A 26,387-nucleotide genomic window follows, 5' to 3' on the forward strand; every position below is an offset into this window, starting at 1 on the left:
TCAGGGCCTGAGCACCGTCCCTGGCTTCTTCTTGCTCAAGGCTAGCACTCTGCCACTTGAGCCACAGCGCCACTTCTGGCCATTTTCTGTATATGTGGTGCTGGGGAATCGAACCTAGGGCCTCATGTATACGAGGCAAGCACTCTAGCCACTAGGCCATATCCCCAGCCCCCATTTTAACCATTTTGAATAGCACAAATATAAAGCATTTCCATCTGAAAGTATGGGTATAAATGCCCAAGTTTCCCTTGTAGGTGTGAGGAAAGCAGGAGACAGAGATGAGTGGCTGCAAGGGGTCCTGTAGGCTGGGTGTGGGTGATGGTTTGCCTGCCTGCCTGCCTCTATGTGTGAATTCCAAAAAAAGTGTGGAATTTGTTCCTCTTCCTCCTCTTCTGAGACTTTTTTTGGACAGTCCTGGGCGTGAACTCAGGGCCCTGAGCATTGTCCCTGGCTTCTTTTTGCTCAAGGCTAGCACTCTACCACTTGAGCCATTGCACTGGTTGTGGCTTTTTCTGTTCATGTGATGTTGAGGAATTGAACCCAGGGCTTCATGCATGTTAGCATGCTAAGGCAAACAGTCTACCGCTAAGCTGCATTCCCAGCAACTCTGAGACTGTTTTTAAACACTTGTGAGAGAAAAGCTTTCATGAAATTCCCTTCTTCACCTCCCCTCTTCCCCCAAGTCCAAAGCTTTGGTTCACTGGAGACACTGCCTGTTTAGATGAGCATTGCAGCTAGGTTAGTCTGGGGCTTCTCTGGAACATGCACTTCCTATGCACACACAGGTTTCCTTTCCCTAGCAGAGCCAAGGGAAGTCCATGCTGGGGGCCCACCACACAGGGCGTAGGACAGCTTTTGTCTGAGGGCTCTTGTGAACCCAGGCTGCTGCTATAGGTGCCAGTCTCCTAGGACACTGCCACTCTGGAGTGTACTTGTGCCCAGCTATTCTTTCTGTTTGTGGCCTCAAAGAAGCTCATCTTCAGCTTCCCTAGCATTCCCAACTGCTGTCCACACACACCAGGTGCCCTTTTTGTTTCCTAGCATAGGTTTTCTTTCTCAATTTAGCAGAGCCTTCATCAGCCATCAGTCCCGGCTCTGTCAGTCATCCTGCTTGTCCTCCTGTTTGTGGGCAACCTTGCTTGGAAAGCTAAATGTCTCAGGCACTTTGGCTGCCTTTCCAAGAACACACAGTTGCTGTGTATATCCTTGAGGAGAGGTAAGCTCCTTGTAAAAGGCCAGAGCAAGTAAGTAAAAGCCTGTCTGGCTTCACCAGGGCTAAAGGAGGGTATCAATGCCGCTCATTCTCCTTCCCTGAACTGGTGTGGCTTCTTAGAACTGGCTAGAGTCCCTCTCTATTCTCTGCCTAGTGGGGTGGCAGACAGTTGCTCTGTCCTTAGAACCTTCACACATGGCAGACTACCTCTCAGCAGGACCACCAGGGTCTAACACCCTAGAGGAGAGGCTGGTACCAGCCTTAGGTGATCTAAGTGATGTGATTCGGGCTTGAGCCCACTTGGGGAGGACGACCACAGGTTTGGGAAAAACCTGTCTATATGTACAAAGTGAGGTGTGCTTGTGTGTATGTGCCTGTGTCTTTGGTTGTGTATGCATATGTGCATTTTTTTGCCATGGGAGTGAATTTAGGGCATTTTTCTAGAATAGCCCTCTCTTTCTGTAAGTAAGGAGTGACTGTAACTCTAAGCCCATTAGTGGCACTTCTGGCCTGGAGAGAACCTCAAGCTGGTGGCCTAAGGGTGATCAGAGTGGGAAGTGGGCATGAGGATAAAATGCCCCAAGAGCCCCGAGAGGAGAGGATAGAAGGGCTTCCAAGGCTCAGAAGTATGAGCTGTCCTCCCCCCCAGCCTTGTTGACACTGGTGGCCTCTGGTGAATGTGGGAACAGATCTGCCTTCTGCTCCCACCTAGACTAAGTGGGTGTCCAGTGGGCCTCACAGTGCTTAGGAGAAGATGAAGATGAGGAGGTTTTCCTTACCGTATAAATAAATATTTGTATGATTAAATTAACACACACACACAAGGACAGTAAGTTTGTAGAAATTTTGATATTATAATATTCTGCCATTCATTCAGAAACTGACTACTGAACCCAGGGTCTTAAGCATGCTAAGGCAAAAGCTCAAAAAGCACCTTGTTGTGTATTTCAGTGGTGATTTTGAGCGTATTTACAGCTGTGTAGCTATCACTACTACCTAATTCCAGAACATTTTCATCATCCCACATGGAAATCTCGTGTTCATTTGTTGTCATTCCTGTTTTTCAACCTAGCTCTAAGAAACTTCAAATGAACTTTGTTTCTACATAGTTGCTCTTATTGAACATTTCACATATGTAGAGTCATATAAAATATGACTATGTCTGACACTTTGCATGTAGCACTATTTTTATGATTCATCCTTATTGCATGTGTTAGGAATTCAATGATGTTTATGGCCCCAAACACCTATTCCACTGTATTTACCCATTCATTAATTGATGTGTACCAGGGTATTTTTCACTTTTGTGCCTTTTATGGAATAATGCTACTATGAAAACTTGTACAGAAATTTGGTTTGGATGTTTTCATTTATTCCAGCAGGCAATCACTCAGCCCAGAGAGTTGTCTTAGTTTAGCTAGAGGCCTTGGGCCAAATCAGATGGTCTATGTTACCAATGGGACTTATGCTGTAGATTGGGTCTTGCGGTATCAGCCTGGCCTCTGGAGGGACCTGAAACTAAAGTCAGCCGCCGCAAGGATGGCTAGCCATTTCTATGTGGCCAGCTCTCAATATCATCTGTGGATGCTAAGTAAGCCACTTAGTGAGCTTTCGTGACTGCCAATATTCTTCTGTATTATTTGCTTTTCCACTGCTTGAGTCAAAATACTGATGTCCTCCTAACATCTATTTTCTTTTATACCTCCTATCTGATCCATTATAGCTCCTGTTCACTCTACCTTTGTCATTCATGCAGATTCCAGTCAATTCTTAGCACCTCTAGGCACTACCACTGTGGTCAAAGCAATCATTTTCTTGTGAATTGCTATAAAAGCTTCCTAACTGCTTTTCTAGTTTCTAAACTTGTCTCCATAGTCTATTTTGACTAAAATAGTCAAAATGGTTCTGTGTGTGTGTAATGGGGCTTGAACTCTGGGCTTGGGCACTGTCCATTAGTATTCTGCTCAAGGCTAGTGCTTTACTACTTGACCAACAGCTCTACTTCCAGCCTTTTGTGGTTAACTGGAGATAAAGTCTCACAGATTTTCCTGTCTGGACTTAGCTTTGAACTGCCATCCTCAAATCTGTCTCCTGAGTAACTAGGACTACAGATGTGAATTTTGGTTTTGTTTTTAAGACAAATTCTCACTTACCTATATATCCCAGATTGTTACTCACTTATGTAGGCTAGGTTGAACTCAGTCTCTATCCTTCTGATTCAGCTTGAGTGCTAGGACTACAGTTATGCACTATAGTACTTGGGTTTGGATTTGTTTTTAACGTGTTAACATGCAATTTTTAAAACCTACGTATCAGAACATAGAGATGAGGCTATATAACATCATCTAGCTTTAATCATTATTGGTAGGTGGCTGATCTTGTTTTATCATTATTCCTTATAATCACTTCTAAGACATATAAATCATTTCACTCATCTGCACAAAACCTGCCAAGAGCTCCTTTTTAAGCTCTTAAAATAAAACCCCAAAGATCTTATAAGGGTACTGAAAAATCTTATCAGGAGACTAAAAAGCCAAATGAAGTCACCCGGTTTTTATATTGTCTATGATGATGAGCTAAGAACCTTTGACATTTATTCTGTGGTGCTGGGATTGAACCTGGGTCCTTGTGCATGCTAGGCAAATTACTAATAAGCTATATCTACAGTTCAGTTTTAACATTAAAAAACGACCATATAGAAAGGGAGGGAACAAAGGGTGAATAAAAGCAGCAGTGTTTTTGTTATGGAAACCCTTGCAGACTCATACAAATATATTAAATGTTATCTTGAAAAAAAAGTAACACTGGTACTCACTAGACACAAGTTGAAAATGACAACTTGTGGGTAGGGATGAGAGGGAAAAACTCAGTGAGTGAGGGAAGGGGTGACACTGCCCAAAAAGAAATGTACTCATTGCCTGATTTATGTAAATGAAATCCCTCTGTATATAACCTTTATAGTAACAACATAAATAAAAATTTCCAAGGGTTGGAGGTGTGGCTCAATTGGTAGAGCACCAGCAGAGCATCAGATACCGAGTTTGTGTCCTGATCTTGCAACAACAACAAAAAAAAGGAAAAGAAAAAAAAATTCTGAACAGTTTTTACATTTTTAAATTGTGGGGAAAAAAAAATCAAAAGATTATTTTGTAACATGGTAAATTTCAGTTGTGTTAGAAAAGAGACAGTTAGAATACAGTAATGCTTCTTTGCTTTAAGGGTCATCTGTGGCTGCCTTTGCACTGCAAATGTAGTGCTGAATAGTTGTGACAGAGACTATACAACACACAAAGACCTACATATTTGCTATCTGCTAGTCCCTTTCCCGAACCCAAGTAATCTCTTTTGATGTTCTCTTTCCACATATCATATTCTGATCTTGCTGGCCTGTTTCTGTTGCACAGACAGGCTGGACACACTCATATCTTATAGGCTTTTCAATGACTATTCCCTCTGTCTGGAACACTTGTATTGCTTTTACTCTTGTTTTCCAATCTTTGCTCAAATGCCACCTACCTTCAAGATAGACTCTACCCTTACCACCTTGCTTAACTCCTTGCCTTACATTTCCTATCTTTCTACTGAGCTCCACATTTTTCTTTTTCATGGCATGCAACCACTTTGTAACATGCTTTTTAATGCCTATTGTTTATTATCTGTTTTTGCAAATGAAAATGTAATAAGCTCCATGGCACAAAGTTCTCTATTGGTTTGTAGACAGATCCAAACTCCAGTACACAATTAGGCACAAGCATTTTTTTAAATAAATGCAATTCCAAATAATCAGGAGTTTAGACTGGGAAGATAGGTCAGCAATAGAATACTTGTCTAGTATGCATGAAGTCCTGGGTTTTACCTAACAGCATTGCAAAAACAACAACAAAATCCAAAACAAAACAACAACAAAAACCACGGGCATGGTGACTGACTCATACTTGCAGTCCTAGCTACTCATGAGACAAGAGATCAGGAGGATTGCACTTCAAGGTCAGTCTAGGCAAGAGTCAGTGAGACGTCATTTTAATAAACAGGCAGACATAGTGGTGTCTATAACTGTAGTCCCAGCTACCTGGGAGATATAAGGAGAAAGATCATTGGGTGAGACTGGCTCCAGGCCAGTGAGACCCTATCTGAAAAATAACCTAGAGCAAAAAGAGCTGGAAGCTTAAGTGGGAGAGTTCAAACCTTAGTACTGCTAAAAATGTTGTCTTAATTTTGACTGGCTCACACTTGTAATCCTAACTACTTTGGGAGGTTGAGACTAAGAGGATTGTGTTTTGAAGACAGCCCAAATAAAAACTGTGACATCCTATCTCAACCAATCAAGAAGCTGTGGCTGATGCCTGTAATCCTAGTTTACTCAGGAGGATGAGATCTGAGGATTGTGGTTCGAAGCCAGCTTGGGCAAGAAAATCTGTGAGACTCATTTTCAATTAACCACTAGAAAACTGAAAATGAAGCCGTGGCTCAATGTGGTAGAGTGTGCTCAGCCTTGAGGGCAAAAGCTCAGAGATAGTGTGTGTCTAGGTCCTGAGTTCAAGCTCCATGCCTGACAAAACAAAGTAACAAAAGCAAAAACAAAACAAAAAAAACCCCACAAAAAAGTAACAAAAGATGGAGGTGTAAGTCAAGTAGTAGAGTGCTTGCCTAATAAACTTAGGTACAATCTGAATTTTAAATAATGAAAATAACTATTGCCCTTCAGATGAGAAAGTTCCATTTATCATATGTTCTTCAGTCTACTATTTTTGGCTGTCTGTCATGTATTACTGTGTTGGAAATCTAATGATAAAACAGTTTTGAGCTTATTGGCAAAGATAAGAAATTCACATACGAGTAACTAATGAAAGGTAGAATGTGGTAGGTCAAGGCTAGAGTGCCAAAGCCTATGTTTTTTTCTTACTACAGTCAGGTTACTAATTAGTAACTGGTATAGAAATGTATTTACTGGTGTTAGTCCTGGGGAATGAACTCAGAGCTTGGGTACTGTTCCTGAGCTTTTGTGCTCGAGGCTAGCCCTTTACCACTTGATTCATAGCTCCACTTTTGGCTTTTTACTGGTTAATTGGCGAGAAGAGTCTCATGGATTTTCCTGCCAGGGCTGGCTTTGAACCATAATCCTCAGATCTTAACCTCCTGAGTATAGCTAGGTTTACAGGCATGAGCCACCAGTGCCTGGCTAGATATGTTTTAAAACAGCAAAAATAATGGGAAATGCAGGTACCATAGTAAGGATAATAATTTAGTGTCTGAAAATGATTAATGATGATTATGAAAATGTAGAAAATATTTTACTTTTTGGAGGAGGAAATGTATAATCACAAACTAATCTATGGTGCAATAAAATGAAGATGTACGTACTCAACACTATTTGAACACTGTAATAAGGGACAAGTACTCTATTTCATGCCATGACAAAGTCACAGAATCTTGGCCTTCAAAGGGCTCGCATACAGGGTCCAACAACAAGAGAATGTACACAGAAGCAGGAAATGTGTCATAGTAGAGCCTAGAGAAACAGCTTCCTTTATATGGTACGGTGCTATAGTTAAGGTGAACAAGCTAGCCCAATAAAAGTTTCAAAAGAGCAAAGGAAGCAATCAGTTTTGTTAGATGATGAGTCTAGAACATGACGCAACAGTAAGGAATCTCACACAAAACACTTAGAACTACTGTCCTAATCTATACTGTTTTCATTCTTTCTTTTTTCAAAGGGCTTGGACCCAGGGCCTGAGCACAGTCCCTGGCTTCTTTTTGCTCAAGACTAGCATCCTACCACTTGAGCCACAGAGCCACTTCCGGCCTTTTCTGCTGATGAGGTGTTGAGGAATCGAACCCAGGGCTTCATGCATGTAAAGCAAGCCTTTACAGCTCAGCCACATTCCCAGACCCTATTCTATAAAGAAAGAAGAAGGCATATCCAACTCCAACAACCTGCAGCTCACATGCAGGAGACCTGAGTGAAAAGCTCAGTTCTTCCTTCCCTCTTGCCATCAGAGCCACCAAATTACATTTGGACTAGAAAATAAAATGACATTATGTAAAAGAAAATTACAAAGTCAATTCCTGTGTCTTTTCTGGAGCTAACTGGTCTTTCTATCTTATTCTTTTTTTCCCCTCTGGCTGGTCTTGGGGCTTGAGGTCTGGGCACTGTCCTTGAGCTTCTTTTTGTTCAAGGCTAGTGTTCTACCACTTGAGCTACAGTGCCACTTCCAGTTTTGGAGTAGTTTATTGGAGATAAGAGTCTCACAGACTTTCCTGCCTGGGCTGGCTTTGAACTGGGATCCTTAGATCTCAGACTCCTAGGATTAGAGGTGTGGGTCACTGTGGCCTGGCTTTCCATCTTATTCTTATGTTACCTCCCAACTGCTGCTTCTGGGTGCCGCTACAGTAACTACACTTCTAATTCATCTGAATTCCTGTACTTCAAGACATTCCAGAAAGGTTTATTTACACTACCATATATAACAAATGTGCTTATGAGAATGATTTGCAAAAGTAACAGCCAGACTTTCTCCATTCAATTGTATCTTTTTTCCTACCAAAATGGTCACTCAAACCAGTAACAGAACCATCCATCAGATTATCCAAATCATCTTGGATCTTAAGTTTGTTTACAGTTAGTAGGTAAATAACACACTATCATAGACTGCATGTTTTACAGTCCTATCTAGCTTATTTCCATCCCAAATAATGTCATAGCTTTGTGTCAGAGTTCAGTTAACTCATCACCTCTGACAGTGAAAGACAGAGATTAACTACTACTACAAATATTTTTTAAGACAGGCTGGCTTCAAATTCCTAGGCTAATGTGATCTTCCTGTCTCAACTGCATGAGTAGCTGGGCCTACAGGTGTCTACCTACAGGTATACACTACTGTACCTGGAAAATACTATGAATAAAAAGAAAAACATGAATGGTAACCTTCATAAAAAGGTTAGCAGGACAGTAGCACTCTAGGGTTGAGCAGGAAGCCTCTTGAGTAACTTTCTGGTTAATGAAACACTTGTACTGTGAGGGTGAGTAGAGCCAATCTGGTTTTAGTTCATTTTACCACTTTTCATGGAGACTTACCTGAATACAAGCTCCTGTCTTCAACTTGCACAGGGTGCAAACTAAGGCCCATCGGCTGGGTGGTATGTGGGATATCTTTATGATCGGTTCCATCCTTTCTGGACAAGCAATGCTGACCTACAAATAAAATACCACCATAAGATAGAAGAACTAAGCTGGGCATCAGTGGCTTATTCCCATAATCCTAGCTATTCAGGAGAATGAGATCTGAGGATTGTGGTTCAAAGCCAGCCAGTGCAGGAAAGGCAGGAAAGTCCAAGAAACTCTAATCTCCAATAAACTAATCAGAGAAGGCAGGAAGTGGTACTGTGGCTCAAGTGGTAGAGAGCTAGCCTTGAGCAGAAGCTCAGAGATAGTGCCCAGGCCCTGAGTTCAAGCCCCAGGACCAGCAGAAAACAAAAACAAAAAGAACTAAGGCATCAACGGGCTGGAGATTTAGCTCAGTGAGAGAGTACCTGCCCGGTGAGCGAGTGCAAGGCCGAGTTCCATCCTCAGCTCGGGAAAAAAACAAAACAAAACAAAAAACTAAGGCATCGAAGAAGTACCTTTCATAAGCCACGAATTATAAATACACACACACACACACACACAGACACACACGAAGCTCAGAACATCTCAACATTGAGGTAAGCCCCAGTTTGCAAGGTTAGTATGGAACCAAGAATAAATAAAACATTACTATCTCTAATCACTTTTCAGTCTTTCAATCACATTCACAAATGCAAATGAGTCACATATGGGAAGAAAGGGTAAAAATGTAGACTGAGCATGGTTACCAATGAACCAAAAAATTCATGTTTACTTAGGAACCAGAGAAGGCTAAGGAAAAGAATTCAAATTCACAAATCCTGTAACAGCTGTCATATGTTAGAGATAGTGCCCTATTCCTTGCTGATTCACTTAATCAGTTAAGGATAAAAACTAGCAGTGATATATCTTTACATTTGGTTTACAAAGCCCATTACTGCTGGAAAGCAGCAGAAATTTTATTTAAGGAAGAATTTATAGTACGTAAGTAGAAATAAAGGTAACATATTGAAACCAAATCTTTCAAAACACTAACTACTTGGCTGGTTTCAAATTGAAATTGGTTTTTAGGATAGTGATAGAAGGAAAGGGACACTTACAAACTCTTTTCTGAATGAAAAAGAGTTCATGTAACTTTATAAATATATACATGACTAAAAAACAAGTTAAAAAAATAAAGAACTCTCAAAGATGGCTGAACTAGAACAAATTCTACCCAGAATAGTCCAAAAGGTACTGGAAATGGAACTAGGAGCTATAAGAGAATGCTTCTATTTGAGAAAATTTGTTGTATTTATTTATTTATTTATTTAGTTGGTCGTGAGCACTGTCTTTGAGCTTTTTTGCTCAAGGCTTTCGATTTTTTGGTGGTTAATTGGAGATAAGGAGTCCGGACTTTCCTGCCTGGACTGGCTTCAAAATGTGATTCTCAGATCTCAGCCTCCTATGCAGCTAGGATTGATTACACTCATGAACCACTGGTGGCTGGTTTGCATTTAACTTTTTTGAATAATTAATTTATTTTCTTGTTATTATAAAGGGTATATACAGGGATTACAATTACATGAGTCAGGATGGTAATGAGTACATTTTCTTTCATAGTGTCTTCTGTTCCCCCATTCTCGCCCCGTCCCTCCATCCTTTCTCCACCGACCAGTTGTATAGAGTTCACTTTCTCCAATATCCAGTGAACTTCACTGCTATTTTTTCACCCTTTTTCCCCCATGAGTTCTGTACCCCTCTCCCCACCCTCCTGAAGATAAATGCTTAGTTACACCATACATAAAGACTGAATCGTCAAAAATTAAAAAGGAGAGATCTTGTTTCTGAATATTGGAGTGTGATTTTATATAAATATGAAGAGGCACGTAGACATTGTACCTTCTCCTCTAAGAGTATCCTCTTTTAGTCTTATGGTGTGTCAATATCTAAAAGACTGAATAACATCATATCCTGGTGTCTTCTTATAGATTTAATTTCCACGTATCAGAAAGAATATGCACTATTTGCCTCTCTGAGCAAGGCTTACCTCACTTAACATGATTTAATCTAGTTCTATTTCCCTGCAAATGACATTATTTTATTCCTTTGAATGGCTGTGTAAGATTCCATTGTGTATAGGCACAATATTTTTTGGATACACTCATCTATTGTGGGGCATATGTGCTGATTGCATATTTTGGCTATTATCAATAGTGTATCAAAGAACATGATGTGCAGGTGTACTTATCATATCCTGGATCATGACATTCAGAGTGGATGCCCATCAGTAGTATGGCTGGGTTGTAAGGAAGCTCTATGCTTATACTCTTTTGAGGGCCCTCCAAACTGCTGTCCAGAGTGGTATACTAGTTTATATTCCCATCTACGGTGCTATAGGGTTCCTTTGTCCCCACCTCCACACCAACATTTGTTCTTGTTTAAATTCACAATACTGGCAAATCTAACTGGGTGAGACAGAATCTCAGAGTTGTTTTGATTTGCATTTCCTTTATGGCTAGAGATGATGAGAATTTCCTCATCGTTTCTTTGCCATTCTTATGTCACCTTTTGAGAAGTCTCTTCTTAGCTCCCTTGGCCATTTTAATGGTTAATTAGGTTTGGGAGGGGTTAGTTTCTTGAACCCCTTTTATATATTGAGTATTAGGCCTTTGATGTATTGCTGGTAAATATCTTCTCCCAGTCTGTTGGCTGTCTTTCTAGTTTAGTATTAACCACATTCTTAGCTGTGCAGAAATTTTTTATTTTGATGGAGTACCATTTGTCAAGTCTCTCCCCTAACTGTTGTGCCCCTGGGACTCCTTTGAGGAAGTTTCTGCCTATACTTGTAAGTTCTAATGCTTGTCCTACTCTCTCTTGCAATAAATTCAAAGTTTCAGGCCTAATGTTGAGGTATTTGATCCACTTTGACTTGTTATTAGTGCATGGTAATAAACATGCACTATGAACTTTTAGTTCTACATACAGACACCCAGTTTTCCCGATACCAACTATTGAAGAGGCTGTTTTTTTAAACTTTATGTCTTTGGTTCACTTATCAAATATCAGGTAACTGTAATTGTATAGTTTTATTTCTGGGCCTTCTAATCTGTTCCACTGATCTTTTGGTCTATTTTTCATTACAGTACAATCAGAACAAAGAGACAAGGAAGGTTGTTATATATTAATAAAGGGAATGATCCATGAAGAGGAAATCACAGTGTTCAGTATTTATGAACCAAACAATGGAGTGCGCGCGCACACACACACACACACACACACGTTAAAGAAACACTTTTGGATTTATGGAACAGGACAGACCCCAACACAATAACAGTAGGAGATTTTACTATTCTGCTCTCACCAAAGGACAAGTCAACCAAACAAAAGATAAGCAAAGAAGCCTCTGAATTAAGTGACACCATAACCGAAATGGACTTAACTGACCCACAATGACCTAATTCACTCACATTCTTCTCAGCAGTTCTCTATGGAACATTCTCCAGCACTGTACACACAAAGAACCTAAGCAAATTCAAGGACTGCGATAATTCCTTGCATCCTATCTTATCGGTAGAATCAAACTAGTTCTTAACAACACAACATACTGCAGAAAACACTCAAACACATAGAGGCTGAGTAACAGCTGGGTCACAGAAAAAAAATAAGGAAATTATTAAAGTTCTTACAATTCAATGAAAATACATCACAAAGGAACTTTTTGTTTTTTTGCCAGCCTGGGGCTTAAACTCAGGGCCAGGGCACCATCCCTGAGCTTCTTTGCTCAAGGCTAGCACTTTACCACTTGAGCCACATCACCAATTCTGGCATTTTCTGTTTATGTCATAGTAAGGAATGGAACTAGGGGTTTCATGCATGGTAGGCAAGCACTGTACCACTACCACTAAGCCACAATCCCATCCCCTCCCAATGGAACTTTCGGGATACAGCAAAGGCAGTGCTGAGGGGAAAGTTTATAACTCTAAGCACATACATAAAGAAAACAGAAATATAGCTCAAGTAAATAATCTCATGATGCAACAAAAACTTCTAGAAAAAAACAACAACCAAAACCCAAACTACTACATAGAGAGAAATAGCAAAAATTGTGAAAATTATAAAAATGTGAAGAAATCAGAGGATATTAGGAAATGGAAAGATCTTCCATGAACACTATGGAAATGGCCATATAGTCAACAACTATATACAAATTCAATGCAATGCCCATCAAAATCCCAATGATGTTGGCATTTTTGAGAACAATCCAAAAATTCCAATACCAGGTTTCAAAACTACAGAGCCAGCTTGGTATATTGTTCTTTTCTCACACGAATTCAACACCAGTGGGAGTACCCGTTATAGCAATCAGCATGGGCATGTGCACACACAGAAACAGCCATGAAAGATCTGAGGTAGCTTAAGTGGAAGCACATACAAATATGCATTTACAAACAGTGAGCAGGATGCATCTCCATGTTAAGTCTTAGTTGATATAAACATAATGGAAATGAATGAGGGGTGGAGAGAGGAGACCTTGGTGCAAATGGCCTTAGGCTGGGATGTTTTCTTACCTCTGGAATCCATAGGGCACAACTGACATGAGCCCATTTACTCCCAGTCCTGGTAGACTTCAAGGCGCCACCTTTCTTCGGACACAATATACACTTTGGACTAATACCCAGGACACAGGTACGGCACAGCCAGTTGCCCGGTGGGATCTTGAGGATACCATAGCAGGCCTGGAGACATAAATTGGAGAGAAGTTGACATCTACACACCCACACTCATATTTGCTCTGATAGTCAACAGAGCACCTTTCCTTTTGTACAAAGGCAAAATAAGGCCAAAAAGTTTCTATCCAGGATTTATTAATTTAAAAGCAGTAAAAAGACGATTAGCATGTCTGCTCCTAGAAATTGACTTTAAGAATGATAGACTGGGGCGGGAATGTGGCCTAATAGTAGAGTACTTGCCTTGTATACATGAAGCCCTGGGTTCAATTCCTCAGCACCACACATATAGAAAAAGCCAGAAGTGGCGCTGTGGCTCATGTGGTAGAGTGCTAGCCTTGAGCAAAAAGAAGCCAGGGACAGTGCTCAGGCCCTGGGCTCAAGCCCCGGGACCGGCAAAAAAAAAAAAATAGACTAAGATTAGGAAGGGATACTCTGAGCAGCTAGCTCAGTTGTCATTTGAGATTTAGGACTACAGATCTTTCATTTGGCCTGTTTTCTAAACTTTCTACAATGTTTTTACATTATAATTAGTAAGCTAAACACTCATTAAACAACTTCTAGATGTCATGCACAAGAAAAAGCAAACAGTACAACTTTTGAGAAGCAAATAGGCTAATGTCTTAAAGGGATCAATAGTGCTTGGTGTATAAAAAAAATTCAGCAAATTGCAGTATTTGCTTGGGTTGAAGAAAAAGGGAATAGCACTGAATAGAATATTATCCTAATTGCAATAATTCATGAATTCTGGAAGCTCTTCCAAATTCTTTATGGAATCAAACTGGACAAATAAAAAATTAATGAACGTGATGGAAGATTAAAGTTTGGAAAATGTGCTAGAGTTTAGTCTCTTGTTATTTCTACCACTTAAACCATGCCCCCTCAACTAGTTCTTTCGACTTCTATTTTTCTATCTCCAATTTTTATCCATCTTTCCTTCCTTACTGTTCTACTCATTTGGGACAAGTTAGAATAGTTACCATCATATCCATATATCCACCCCTCTTCCTGCAACCTGCTGCTTCCAAACTCCTTTCCATATCTAGCCATGCTTCCTTCAGATTATCCAGATGAAACTTTTGGATTACAATACCACTTACCTTCATCCAGTAGCCCTGGTGTTTACTATTCTTCTCTCTAGAGTGGTCCAAAGATTCTGACCTTCCTTTCTACTGTTTGATCTAAGCTCTCATCACACCATGCTTGGGTTATTTCTAAATTCTCTTCCTCTACTTTTACACCTTCTACCTGTCCTCTATTTGGCTACTAATCAAATTTTTCTCACAAAACCCAAGATTTCACATTACTGCACAGCATGAAAACCCCTTCAGAGATCTCCTCTGCTCTCACCTGCCTCTTCCCCCACTGAAACTAATACTGGCTTTGTCCTAGACTTGTTTCGTAAGGCTAACACTAAGACTAGTTTATTCTCTCTCCCTCCCTCCCTCCCTCCCTCCCTCCCTGCCTGCCTCCCTCCCTCCCTCCCAGGGCTTAAACTCAGTGCTTGGGCACTGTCTTGAGCTTCTTTTGCTCAAGCCTAGCATTCTACCACTTGAGCCACAGTGCCACTGCTGGCTTTTACTGTGTATATGGTACTGAGTAGTATTTAAACCTAGGGGTTCATGCATGCTAGGCAAAATCTCTACCACTAAGACACATTACACCAGCCCAGTTCTTATATTTTTAAAGGGTGGTAAAAAGAAAAAAAATTCTATGTAACAGAGATGGTGACTAGCAACACCTAAAATATTTCTGGCCCTCTGAAGTCTGCTAACTTCTGACCTAAATTGTATAGGTCCTAACATTGTGTTATTTGTTACCATTCCCCAGCATACCCAAACTTGGATAAGTAGTCCTCTTTCCCTGTAATTAGCCATTTAAATTCTCATGTCTATGTGAGAATGTCTAGGTACTTTCTCTGTGCTACAAGTCAACTCTGTGTACTCAGACCTTTCTCATCCTTCCTCAGCTAGCTTAAACTCAAGAAAATGTCATAGGCATACATTTTATATGTAATTTCAGGGTGTTAACAGACTCAGTGTCAAGTGTCATATTCATGATATAAAAACCATGAGCACATACTTTAAGGTAAATTTAACTCCACTTTTAATTTAAGTGCTAAAAATTTTGGCTAGGTAGAAAACTTTGGTCTTAAATTTCACAATTTTTTTTACAGAAAAAAATTTAGTTGAATATAAAAATCTAAAAGTACTGACATATACTTCTCAAGTATTGACTGTGAGTGTATGTTTGACACTGAGGAACAAACATTGCACAGGATATGGTAAAGAATTTTAAAAAAATTAAAAAATGTTCATGAAACAAACTGATCTTTCATGGAAAATCATTTCTTTTGTTTTTAGAGAAAATGAGTTCTGCTTTCTAAGAGGAGCAGGTACTACGTCCATCACATCTTAAAATTGTTTTTAGAAATTAGCTTTCTTGTGAGCCAGAGGAGTGTCAGGTTAGTAGGAAGCAATGGGAACTTTATGTATTTTTACTCTCTGGGAAGGGAGACAGTGCAGTTACAGAAAGTGAAATCATGTTTCTAAGGTTAAGATTCCCTTCTTATTGCACCTAGAATAGTGCTAGGCAGAGTTAGGCTAGGCTCAAGTTGTTTTTTTTTTAATTTGTAAACTGATAAATTTTGTGCTTATCTTTCAAGGCTGGCTTAAGTATAAAATTGTTTTATAAAACATTTGAAAAGGGCTGGGAATATGGCCTAGTGGCAAGAGTGCTTGCCTTGTATACATGAAGCCCTGGGTTCGATTCCCCAGCACCACATATATAGAAAATGGACAGAAGTGGCACTGTGGCTCAAGTGGCAGAGTGCTAGCCTTGAGCACAAAAAAGCTAGGGACAATGCTCAGGCCCTGAGTACAAGCCCAGGACTGGCAAAAATAATAAAATAAAATGCATGCTATGATAATATATACAATAAAAACATTTGAAAAATTAAAGGGTTTGTTTTGTAGTAAAAAAAAAAGAAAAATTACGTTTAACAATTTCAGATGGCAATATGTCCCTATCCTATTAGGGAGTAAACTAAATCTTCAAGTCACTTTTCAGTCAACAGAGGGAGCTCTAACCTAAGTAGCTCTCTAGAATCCAAATGCATGCACAGGGGAATAATATCAAACTGTCTCTAGTCATTGGGGAGAATTATGCTACATTTAATTTTTAAGCAGAAGGATCTAAAAATAATTCTTCGTTATAGTCTGTCCCAAATTTAAAAGGCAGCAGTAAAATATATAGATGACCTTTGCCCTATTTTTCTCAAGCCTACTACAGATCTCCAATCATTTATCTGAAACCCCTTTTAAGATAAACATCGGAAAGTTCAGAATTGGTCAGATTTTAGAATATACAGTATAACATGGTATACTACCTACCCATGAGATGAGAGGTAGCATGACATAAATAAATACATTAGTGTTTCTCTAAAAAAAAGCAGTATTTTCACAAAATGGATAAAAAATATAAATGGCTGTGAAGCCATTGGTTTAATTCTGAAGATGTTCACAAATTAGTTGTGGTACAGAACCTTCAGGCAAAAGTTCAGTCATTAAGTGCTTTCTAATTTTGGAATTGCAGAGAAGGATTGTGAAATGTATCGAATACTTAAGTTCATTTAAGTCTTTCTGCTCTCACTGAAAGTGTGCCATAAATGCTGATAATTGATAGAATACGTATAAACTTTAAAAATTCACAATTTTAAAGGACAGAGGTAAATGAAGAAATTGGCCACAGAAAATTCTGAATACTTTTGACATACAAAGGATTAAGTTAGGTGGCCCTAGAGATAAAGTGCCAAGTGCTGGTTGATCTCTTTCTCTATGTTATCTAGTCAATTTAGTTTGTTACAAGAATTATTTTTTTAACAGAGAAAATTTTTTTAAAACTTTAATTTTATTTATTTATTTATTTATTTGGCCAGTCCTGGGCCTTGAACTCAGGGCCAGAGCACTATCCCTGGCTTCTTTTTGCTCAAGGCTAGCTAGCACTCTACCACTTGAGCCACAGTGCCACTTCTGGCCATTTTCTATGTATGTGGTGCTGAGGAATCGAACCCAGGGCTTCATGTATACAAGGCAAACATTCTTGCCACTAGGCCATATTCCCAGTCCCACAAGAATTATTTTTCAAATTTACAAACCGTATCTTTTAGAGTTGGCAGGAAAAAAGGATATTCATCAGTAGTTTCTTAGAAGGTCCTTCACATGTACTCCCTTTGCCTTCCCCTGTCCTAAGTCTTCAGGCCTTCTCTGTTCTACCCTTCCATTCTGAAGTAAAGAGAAGTGTCTCTGACACACTTTTCCCACTCTTACTACTTGCTATTAATGTGTTCTCCTATTTGCCTGAACCCCTGACATCTCCTTTTGGTCATTAAGATTTGGCAGGGATGTCACTTCCTGGAAATTTTCCTTGACCTTTATCCGTTCCATGCATTTCCAAGGTAGCATGAATTTATACGTAAAACAACCCCCTGAATAATAAAGTGGCAATTCCTTGTAGTCCTTGCACCATACTATGATCTTCCTGGGGAGCAGAGAGCATCTGCCTCTTCGTCAATGATTGTCCTCAGCGTGCAGTATAGTCCAGGTTCATGAATGGTACTGAATACCTACAGTGCTTGCTAGATAAATTAATAACATGAACACAACACAATAGATCAACTTAAGATATAGGTCAAGAAAGATATGAACTTATTGTGCTTTTTGCCAGTCCTGGGGCTTGAACTCAGGGCCTGAGCACTGTCCCTGGTTTCTTTTTGCTCAAAGCTAACACTCTACCACTTGAGCCACAGCACCACTTCCGGCCTTTTCTGTATATGTGGTGCTGAGGATCGAACCCAGGGCTTCATGTATACGAGGCCATGAAAGATTTGAACTTGATCTTGGAAGGTATGTAGATTTTTGACACCTGGAGTTAGGAGACAATACAGTGCCGGCAATATTTGTCAGTACACTTGTGGGGAAAGAAAGCTGAAACAAGTCTTGATACCATCAACATTGTTATTAATAAGCAGTGTGGTAGCAAGAATGAAAATCTAGGTAAATTCATACAACCTTTTCTTGTATTGTGTGTAAAACTAAGGAGCTGAGATAGTATTTTAAGCCAGGTGCTGGTGGCTCATGCCTGTAATCCTAGTAGCTACTCAGGAGGCTGAGATCTGAGGATGATGGTTCAAAGCCAGCCTGGATAGGAAAGTCCCTGAGACTCATCTCCAACTAACTATTAGAAAAAAACAATGAACAACAACAACTAAGTGGCGTTGTGGTTCAAAGCAGTAGAGCACTAACCGTGAGCAAAAGAATTCAGGGACAGCTCCCAGGCTCAAGTTCAAGCCCCATGACCAACAACAACAACAAAAAGACAATCTATTAGAGTCCTAAAATTCTTTGATCTTTTCTTAAAATCACAGGGTGAGGCTAGTTGCCTGACAGCAGTGTATATAGCCAAGGGTACCCTTGGTACCCAAGGGTACCAAGATAAGGACTGTGACTTTCCATCTGTATGAAGTATAAACAAATCAAGGTTACTAACTATAGGTATAAAGCAAAAATATCACAGTGATTTCTAAGGCAAACCAGGGACTTGCAGGCAGGAAGCATGGAACTCCTTGGAAAAATCAATAAGGCAATTCCAATGGTCTTACATTTGAAGTAACAAAATAAAGATTCAGGTTTAGCCAAGTTAGAAAGTTGTAGGTAGGATATCTCAGAGATTCAAAGTATTGTTTCCTCAGGAAATACTGAAGAACAAACAGCTAGCCCAAGTTTTACTTTTACCCTTAAATGTCCATTGCTATCCTGATATGGGTGATGGGGAGGTGGCGGTTTCCAATCTTACTAACCTGATGCACACAGATGTTACACTTATCACAGAATACCATATCATTCCCTTCTTCACTGTCTGGAGAACGACAGACATCACAGATCACATCTTCATCATATTCTATGCCTAGTCCTTCCACTGTCTTAATAGCATGGCTCATGCGTTCATGGCAAATGCGTTCCAGGGCTTCTATGATCTTTTCCATAAGTGTTTCATTAACTGACTCTTGACCTGTACAGAAATACAATCAACTCATCAGTCAACTGTTATTCCTAAGTCACATACTGTGCTGTGTGCCTAGAGCAGGAATGCGTTGGATTTTTTTTTTAACCAGTCCTGGGGATTGGACTCGGGGCCTGAGACACAGTGCCATTTTCGACTTTTTCTGTTTATGTGGTGCTGAGGAATCGAACCCAGGGTTTTCATTCATGCAAGATAGGCACTGCCAAGTCACATTCCCAGCCCCAAGGGCTGGATTCTTTCTTTAAAGCATTGTTTGTGCCTGTCCTGGGGCTTGAATTCGGAGTCTGGGCACTGTCCCTGAGCTTTTTTTGCTCAAGGCTAGTGCTACTATTTCAGCCACAGCTGCACTTCTGGCTATTTGCTGGTTAAGCAGAGATAAAGAGTCTCACAAATGTGCCTTCCTGGGCTGGTTTTGAACCACAATCTTTAGATTTCAGCTCTCTGAGTAGCCAGAGTATAGGCATGAGCCACTGGTGTCCAGCATTTAAGCATTTTAAAAAGAATATATTCGTTTTTACAAGCAGGTGGGTTTTCACTATAGGATTCTAAAGGATAAAACCATCTTTGCTCTATAACAACCAGATTTCAAAGAACATCTTTTTACTAATGCTTCTAATATTTACCCATAACAATATTAGTGATTGACACATGAAAGGAGAAATATTTCATTGTGTTTCCTTAAAATTTTTATTACTGACCCTCTCAGTTTTCTATCTAAACCACAGCCAGTCTCCTCTTAACTCTTAACTCTCTCATATTTCAACTGTGGGAGGAAATAGTCAAGCTTTGTAACTTTGAATATTTTAGTTTGTGGCATAACTTATATACCTATTTGGATATGAATGATTCATTCTTAGCAAATTGGCTTCAAAACATATCTAACGGTTATACAAGGAAATATTCATACAAAATGCATTAAGCCAAAAAAGCAAGGTTTAGGTACTGTATACATAATTGTAATATATGAAATATTCACTTTTTAAATCTTTCTCTTTGTTTCTACACTAACCTACCCTCTCTCTATACTCTTAGAGAATAACCTCATGAAAGTTACATGTATGACATCCTTGATCTGCTCCTTGTATCTTACTGACAAAAGAGGTAAGATAGAAATATTATTGCTTTATTCTAATTATACACTTGAAAGAATATCTCATTTAGATGAGATCAAAGAGAAAAACAAATGAAAAGTCTAGAAAACAAAGATGGGCAAAAAAATTGAAAGCAAATTTAAGAGGTCCTAACAACTTTGAGAAAAAAAATCATGGGTTTGAGTTAAATCACAACTTGTAAGAAGACAACTTACCCATTTCTGAAAGGTCGTGATTGAGTTCTTGAAGCCAAATGATATCCATGTCATCTAGATCATAGCGGCATGTAGCTGCTGACAACTCCATGATATTGACGCTGTCAGGATCCTCAGGGTCTGAGCTGGAGCAACGAATGTACTTCCGGGGTCGGACAAAAGGAACACTGTTTACCTTCTCAGGTAAAATCCTAGAAAAGCAAGAGAACTGCACTGGTAAGATTCAACAAATGACAGGTCCCAGGCACAGACTGAATGGGCCCAACAGTATTAAGGCTACTGAGTGGAGCTGGGGCACTACCTTTTCCACTCTGGGTATATGACCTGCATTGCCTTCTGGGAAGTACGGAAGATTTCTTTCTAGAAATGAAATTCAGTTTTGTGATTTGCTGTGAATTCACCAGTCATTATAATGCCACTGTTTATCATTTTGTTCTTGGTGCAAGGGTCATGAAATGTATTTAGAAAGGGAAAGGTAAAAGAAGGTGATATCTGCACAAAGATATGGCCATATTACACATCAAAGATGTATTTGAGCTAAATTCACAGCCATGGAGACAACACTGGATAGCAATACAAAACAAAGGCTTTCAATTCACACAACCTCTTGTTTTCTGTCACTCACTTGTATGGTCATTCTGGGAAGAGATTTAAGGTTTAGTTTTCTTAGTGAAAAAGTAGGGATAATGATAAATTATGATTAATACCAAACGTGTATGTCTATTATATGAAATAATGTGTTTGGTTTAATATATAGTAAAATAAATGGCTGGTGCCAGTAGCCTACACGTCAGTGTTAAATGTATTGTTTTTGTTATGCAGATGAGTTAAAACTAAAACCACTGAGTTCTACCAACTCAAGGCATTCATTTATCAACCATAAATGATAGCAATAATAAGTCACTCGAGCCTAAAAGCTCAAGACCAGCCTAGGCAACAGTGCAAGACCACAAATAAGAAAAAAAAGGTTGGCTGGAGGTGTGACTGAAGTGATAGTGCTTGCCTAACAAGTACAAGACCTTGAGTTCAAAACACATTACTACAAAAAAAAAAAAGAAAGGAAAAGAAAAAAAGAGAAAAATGTGGTGAGTTGAAAATGGTATTAAATATTTTGGATTCATCTGGAAGGATTCTCAGACAGTGTTAATTAAATATGGTGGTAATAGCTGGGTGCTGGTGGCTCATGCCTGGAACCCTACTGGTGCCCGCCTCAGCCACTATTCTTGAGCTGAAATCATTACTTACTGTGGCAGAAAAATCCTGTCCTTCCCACAATACCAAAGTCTACTACTTCCCTTCTCAAGTTCTCATAAATAAAAAAGACATGTATTATTTATAGTTAACCAAATTATTCTAGACTCCTTTTATTTAGGTTCGAAATTTATAAACTGTATGCTTTGGCCTTATATTTGTATCATCACCAGAGGCATCTATTATATTGAGGGAATTTCCCAGGAGAAAGCTGTAATCAATGATCTTTTTCTTCAAGGAAGGCCTAATAAATGATATTGATTATTGAGTCAGATTTGGAAATCTTGGTTCCCAAACCCTATGACAAGTTCAGATTGGACTTGTTTCATGTTATAAATAGGCTCATATTACAGTTATATTACAGTTCTAAAGAAATGACCTTGACGTAACTGATCTATCATGATTTGATAAAATGTGTCACTGTTTCAGTTAATTGGTAAACATGTTATGTGAACAAGTCCTGCTCCTGAAAAGCACACATAGCCATGAGTATTCATACCCTAAACCAAAGATGCAAGCATGTAAATACCTGATACTAGGCTGTGGCAGAGTGTCCAGATTGGCTGGGACCTGAACTCCCTTTTCCCATTCTTCTTTCCATGTGTCAGTAAAGAGGTAATAGCTATCAGGATTAATGTGGTGAGTATCTGGAATTTTCATAGCACTGATGAGGTCCTTCCGGAATACCTAGGAAGATACATTGCACATATTTTACAAGACAATCCCTATGAAATTAACATTATTTTTAATGTTATCCTTTTTTAAAAGACCATTCTCCACCACTCTCTATTTTCAACAAGACAAGGTTCTCCAATACTCTAAAAGAGTTAGCTCAATTTCTGCTTGGAAAGGGTTCAAGTACTGACAAGAGAAGACAGCTTTTTCTTGATAAATCTTTTTTGAATTATTCTTGGTCTCCTTGAATTTAAACAAACAATACAGGTCACTTTAAAACAGCTTTTTATAAAACTTGGACAGAGTAAGAGAAGGGATGACATTGTCCAAAAAGAAATGTACTCTTAATCTGACTTATATAAACTGTAACTCCTCTGTATGTCATCTTTATAATAAAAAATCAGCTCGTTTAAAACAAATAACTGGGGCTGGGAATGTGGCTTAGTGATAGAGTGCTTGCCTAGCATGCATGAAGCCCTGGGCTCGATTCTTCAGTACCACATAAATAGAAAAAGCCAGGAGTGGCACTGTGGTTCAAGTGGTGAAGTGCTAGCCTTGAGCAAAAGCTGCTCAGGGACAGTGCTCACACTCTGAGTTCAAGCCCAGGACTGACAAAAAAAGGAAAGAAAGAACCCATAACATTCTTAAAATAAACAACAAATATCATTTATAACCTGTATTATTATTATTTTTTTTGGCCAGTCCTGGGCCTTGGGCTCTGGGCCGGAGCACTGTCCCGGGCTTCTTTTGGCTCAAGGCTAGCACTCTGCCACTTGAGCCACAGCGCCACTTCTGGCCATTTTCTGTATATGTGGTACTGTATATGTGGGGAATCGAACCCAGGGCTTCTTGTATAGGAGGCAAGCACTCTTGCCACTAGGCCATATTCCCAGCCCCTATAACCTATAATTTTTAATTAGCCATTACTTCATTTAAAAATTACTTGCAAGTAGTCCATTTTGTGAGCCATATATGAAAGTTTTTTTTTTTTTTTTTTGGTGCTGGTCTTGGGGTTTTGGTGTCGCCCTTGAGCTTTTTTTGGTCAAGGCTAGTGATCTAGAGCCACAGATCTACTTCCTGCTTTTGTGGTGCTTGGTTGGAGATACGAATCTCACAGACTTTCCCTGTGGACAGGCTGGCTTCAAATCTAGATCCATGGATCTCAGTCTCCTCAGTAGCTAAGATTGCATGCACAGAACCATTGATACCCAACATACTTTTATTTAATAGGTATTAAGCCATACATATTTATTGGTATGACTCATATTTGATCTCAATTGTCATATTTTGTAATTATATACATTACACTGTATTTGCTGTGGTTCTTTCTCATCAGATGTGTTCTCTCCTTTCCCTCACATCTCCCCTACCTCACAGTTACCTTTATACTTAGGACTTAAATAATATCCTTAGTCTCATTTTCTTTAGCCTACCTATCTGGTTTATCAAAAGATTTTTTTTGCTATCAGTGAATTCTTCAAAGGGGAGGAGGACAGGCGTGGTAAGGGTACTGTGACAGCTAAGGAGCTTCCAAATCTCATGCCTAAAAGGGAACCCAAATTATGTGGAAACGTTAAATATTAAATGAGATTTAGGGGATGATGATAAATGGGTACAACTAGATCTCAAGACTTTCATGATCATCTGATTCTATAGGTCTGTGAGTAACTAAAGGGCAAAGAAAGGTGTGCATTACCTTGCAAACATGCATGACTAAAATAGCAATGGTGGCCTTAGCTTTGCAATTCTGCCTTTTTCAGCAATAGAAATTTGCGTTTTTAAGCTAACTCAGAAATGAGTTCAATAACAAAAGTCTAGGTAACATCTAAACAATACTGTCACATAAAAGCATACATACGTTGTTGGCCTGTGTTTCACTAAGTAATCTCTAGTATGAAACAAATACTATTTTTCAGGCTAAAGATAAATGTGTTTGCCTACATTTTTGTAAGAACAAAGAAAGATGCTATAAAGGACATATTTTAACCTTTAGTGCTTATCATAATTTTGTAAGGAGAAAAACTGTCCAAGTTCTTTGTTAAATGAAAGCAAAAGTACAGAATATGATCTCATAGAGCAATTAGTTCTCAGGAAGTATAGTTCTGTTTAAACTGACATCATTTCAGAGTATAGGACTGAACAGTCATATAATCTAAGGATGCCATTTAAATGAATAAGAGGAGCTTGTTCTATTCATTCCTTTTCATGGACAACTTGAAAATGCTTGTTGGTTTCACTTAGGGAATATTTAGGATTAATAATTTGACTAGAACAAAGTAGATAAAGACATATATACCTTATACATGCAGGTGGTCAGGTGGGGACAAAATGGCCTTCCTACTTAAAGTATCCTGAATAATTAAAGTTAATTGGTGCTGCACAGGGAGAAAGCTAAATCAACAGGAAACAAGATAAAAACCTGGGATTTATTACCTAATACTTTGCACATCTGAGTAAGCTGGGATCATTTAATATGTTTAGGAAAGAGTTCAGGGTTTGGAGTGACTAGCGGGAGAGAATGAATCATTTTGCTGAATACTCCAACCCATTTCTAAATTACTAGAGTGCCTTAACATGGCAGTGGTGGCAATTTACAAATGCAGTATACTAATAATGTCTTTGGGACAAGGCAGTGCTGTGATAAATGCCTCCTTAAATATGGAAAGACTACTGAAGCTATGTAATTTCCAACATACCAAAATATGTAAATATTTTCCAAGTGACACACTTAAAAAATAAGTCAACTGACCACATGGCATAAAAGTGATGTTTTTACACTTGACGCATCTGCTTATGAAATCTGTTCTACAGAGTTTCCTAAGTATCCTGAAAATATGTTAGTTATAGTGGGTTGAATAGAGCTTCCTCCATCCCCCAAGATACGTTTACATTTAATTCCCATAACCTGTGGGTGTTGCCCTTTTTGGAGAAAGGTTCTTCATAGATGCCAAGTTAAGTATCTTGATGAAGAACTGATTATGGAATAAGTGAATGGGAACTAAAACCAATAAATGTTCTTATAAGATAAAGGCAGAAGAGGAATCAGTGACTAAAAGATACATTCATCCAAAAAAATAATTAATGAATGTTGACTAACTGCTCCAGAAGTTTGAGTTTTCCAACTCAAAAGATTACAATCTCCAAAGTCTCTGTCTCTTGCAAAGTCAAGACTGGCTGGTTTTGGATTTCTGACCTTAGAATTTTAAGAGAATAAGATCTTTTTTTTTTTAATGTCAGTACTGTGGCTTGAACTTAGGTCCTGGGAATTGTCCCAATACTTTTTTCTCAAGGCTGGTGGCTCTACCATTTGAGCCACAGCACCATGCTTTTTTGGTAGTAATTGGAGATAATAATCTCATCAACTTTCCTGCTGGGGCTGAATTTGAACAGTGATCCTCAGATTTCAGCCTCCTGAATTGCTAGAACTACAGGCTTGAGCCATAGGCACCTGACAAATTCTTATTTTAAGACATTTCCTTTGATATAATTTGTTAAAACAATTCTAGGAAGCTAATATACTTACAAAATAGAAGAGTAACTTGAAGACTGCAGACAAGATGTAGAGGTCAATGATATTTGACCCTTGGTTCATTGCTTTAGAAATAGCAATCTCCAAGGGATTTGTACTTTGTGAAGTCTGGCAAACCTCAAACTGTAGAAAACCCATATCTGCTTTTCTTTTTCTTGGGCCAGTCCTGAGGCTTCAACTCAGGGCCTCCTCAGTGCTGTCGCTCAGCTTTTGTGCTCAAGGCTGATATTCTACCATTTGAACCAGAACTCTATCTGGCTTTTCGGTAGTTAACTGGAAATAAGGGTCTCATGGACTTTCCTTACTAGGCTGGCTTTGAACTGTGAACCTCAGATCTTAGCCTACTGAGTTGCTAGGATTAAAGGTCTGATCCACCAGAGCTTGGTACACATGTCTTTTTCTGTTTTTTTTTTTTTTTTTTTTTTTTTTTTGGCCAGTCCTGGGCCTTGGACTCAGGGCCTGAGCACTGTCCCTGGCTTCTTCCCGCTCAAGGCTAGCACTCTGCCACTTTAGCCACAGCG

General features: G+C 39.1%; 1 protein-coding gene across 1 annotated transcript in view; it reads right to left on the reverse strand.

Moving 5' to 3' along the window:
* The window catches only part of Jade3 (jade family PHD finger 3), a 91,207-nt gene that overhangs the window by 7,152 nt on the left and 57,668 nt on the right, over nt 1-26,387 (reverse strand). Inside the window, exons 5-9 of the mRNA XM_048336288.1 lie at nt 22,192-22,349; nt 20,412-20,602; nt 18,882-19,093; nt 12,866-13,033; nt 8,289-8,405 (exon numbers count right to left, since the gene is read on the reverse strand). Of these exons, the coding sequence (XP_048192245.1) occupies nt 8,289-8,405; nt 12,866-13,033; nt 18,882-19,093; nt 20,412-20,602; nt 22,192-22,349 (846 nt within the window). The remainder of the gene's footprint in view (nt 1-8,288; nt 8,406-12,865; nt 13,034-18,881; nt 19,094-20,411; nt 20,603-22,191; nt 22,350-26,387) is intronic.

The sequence above is a fragment of the Perognathus longimembris genome, chromosome 28 (assembly GCF_023159225.1).
Source record: "Perognathus longimembris pacificus isolate PPM17 chromosome 28, ASM2315922v1, whole genome shotgun sequence".
NCBI lineage: Eukaryota > Metazoa > Chordata > Mammalia > Rodentia > Heteromyidae > Perognathus > Perognathus longimembris.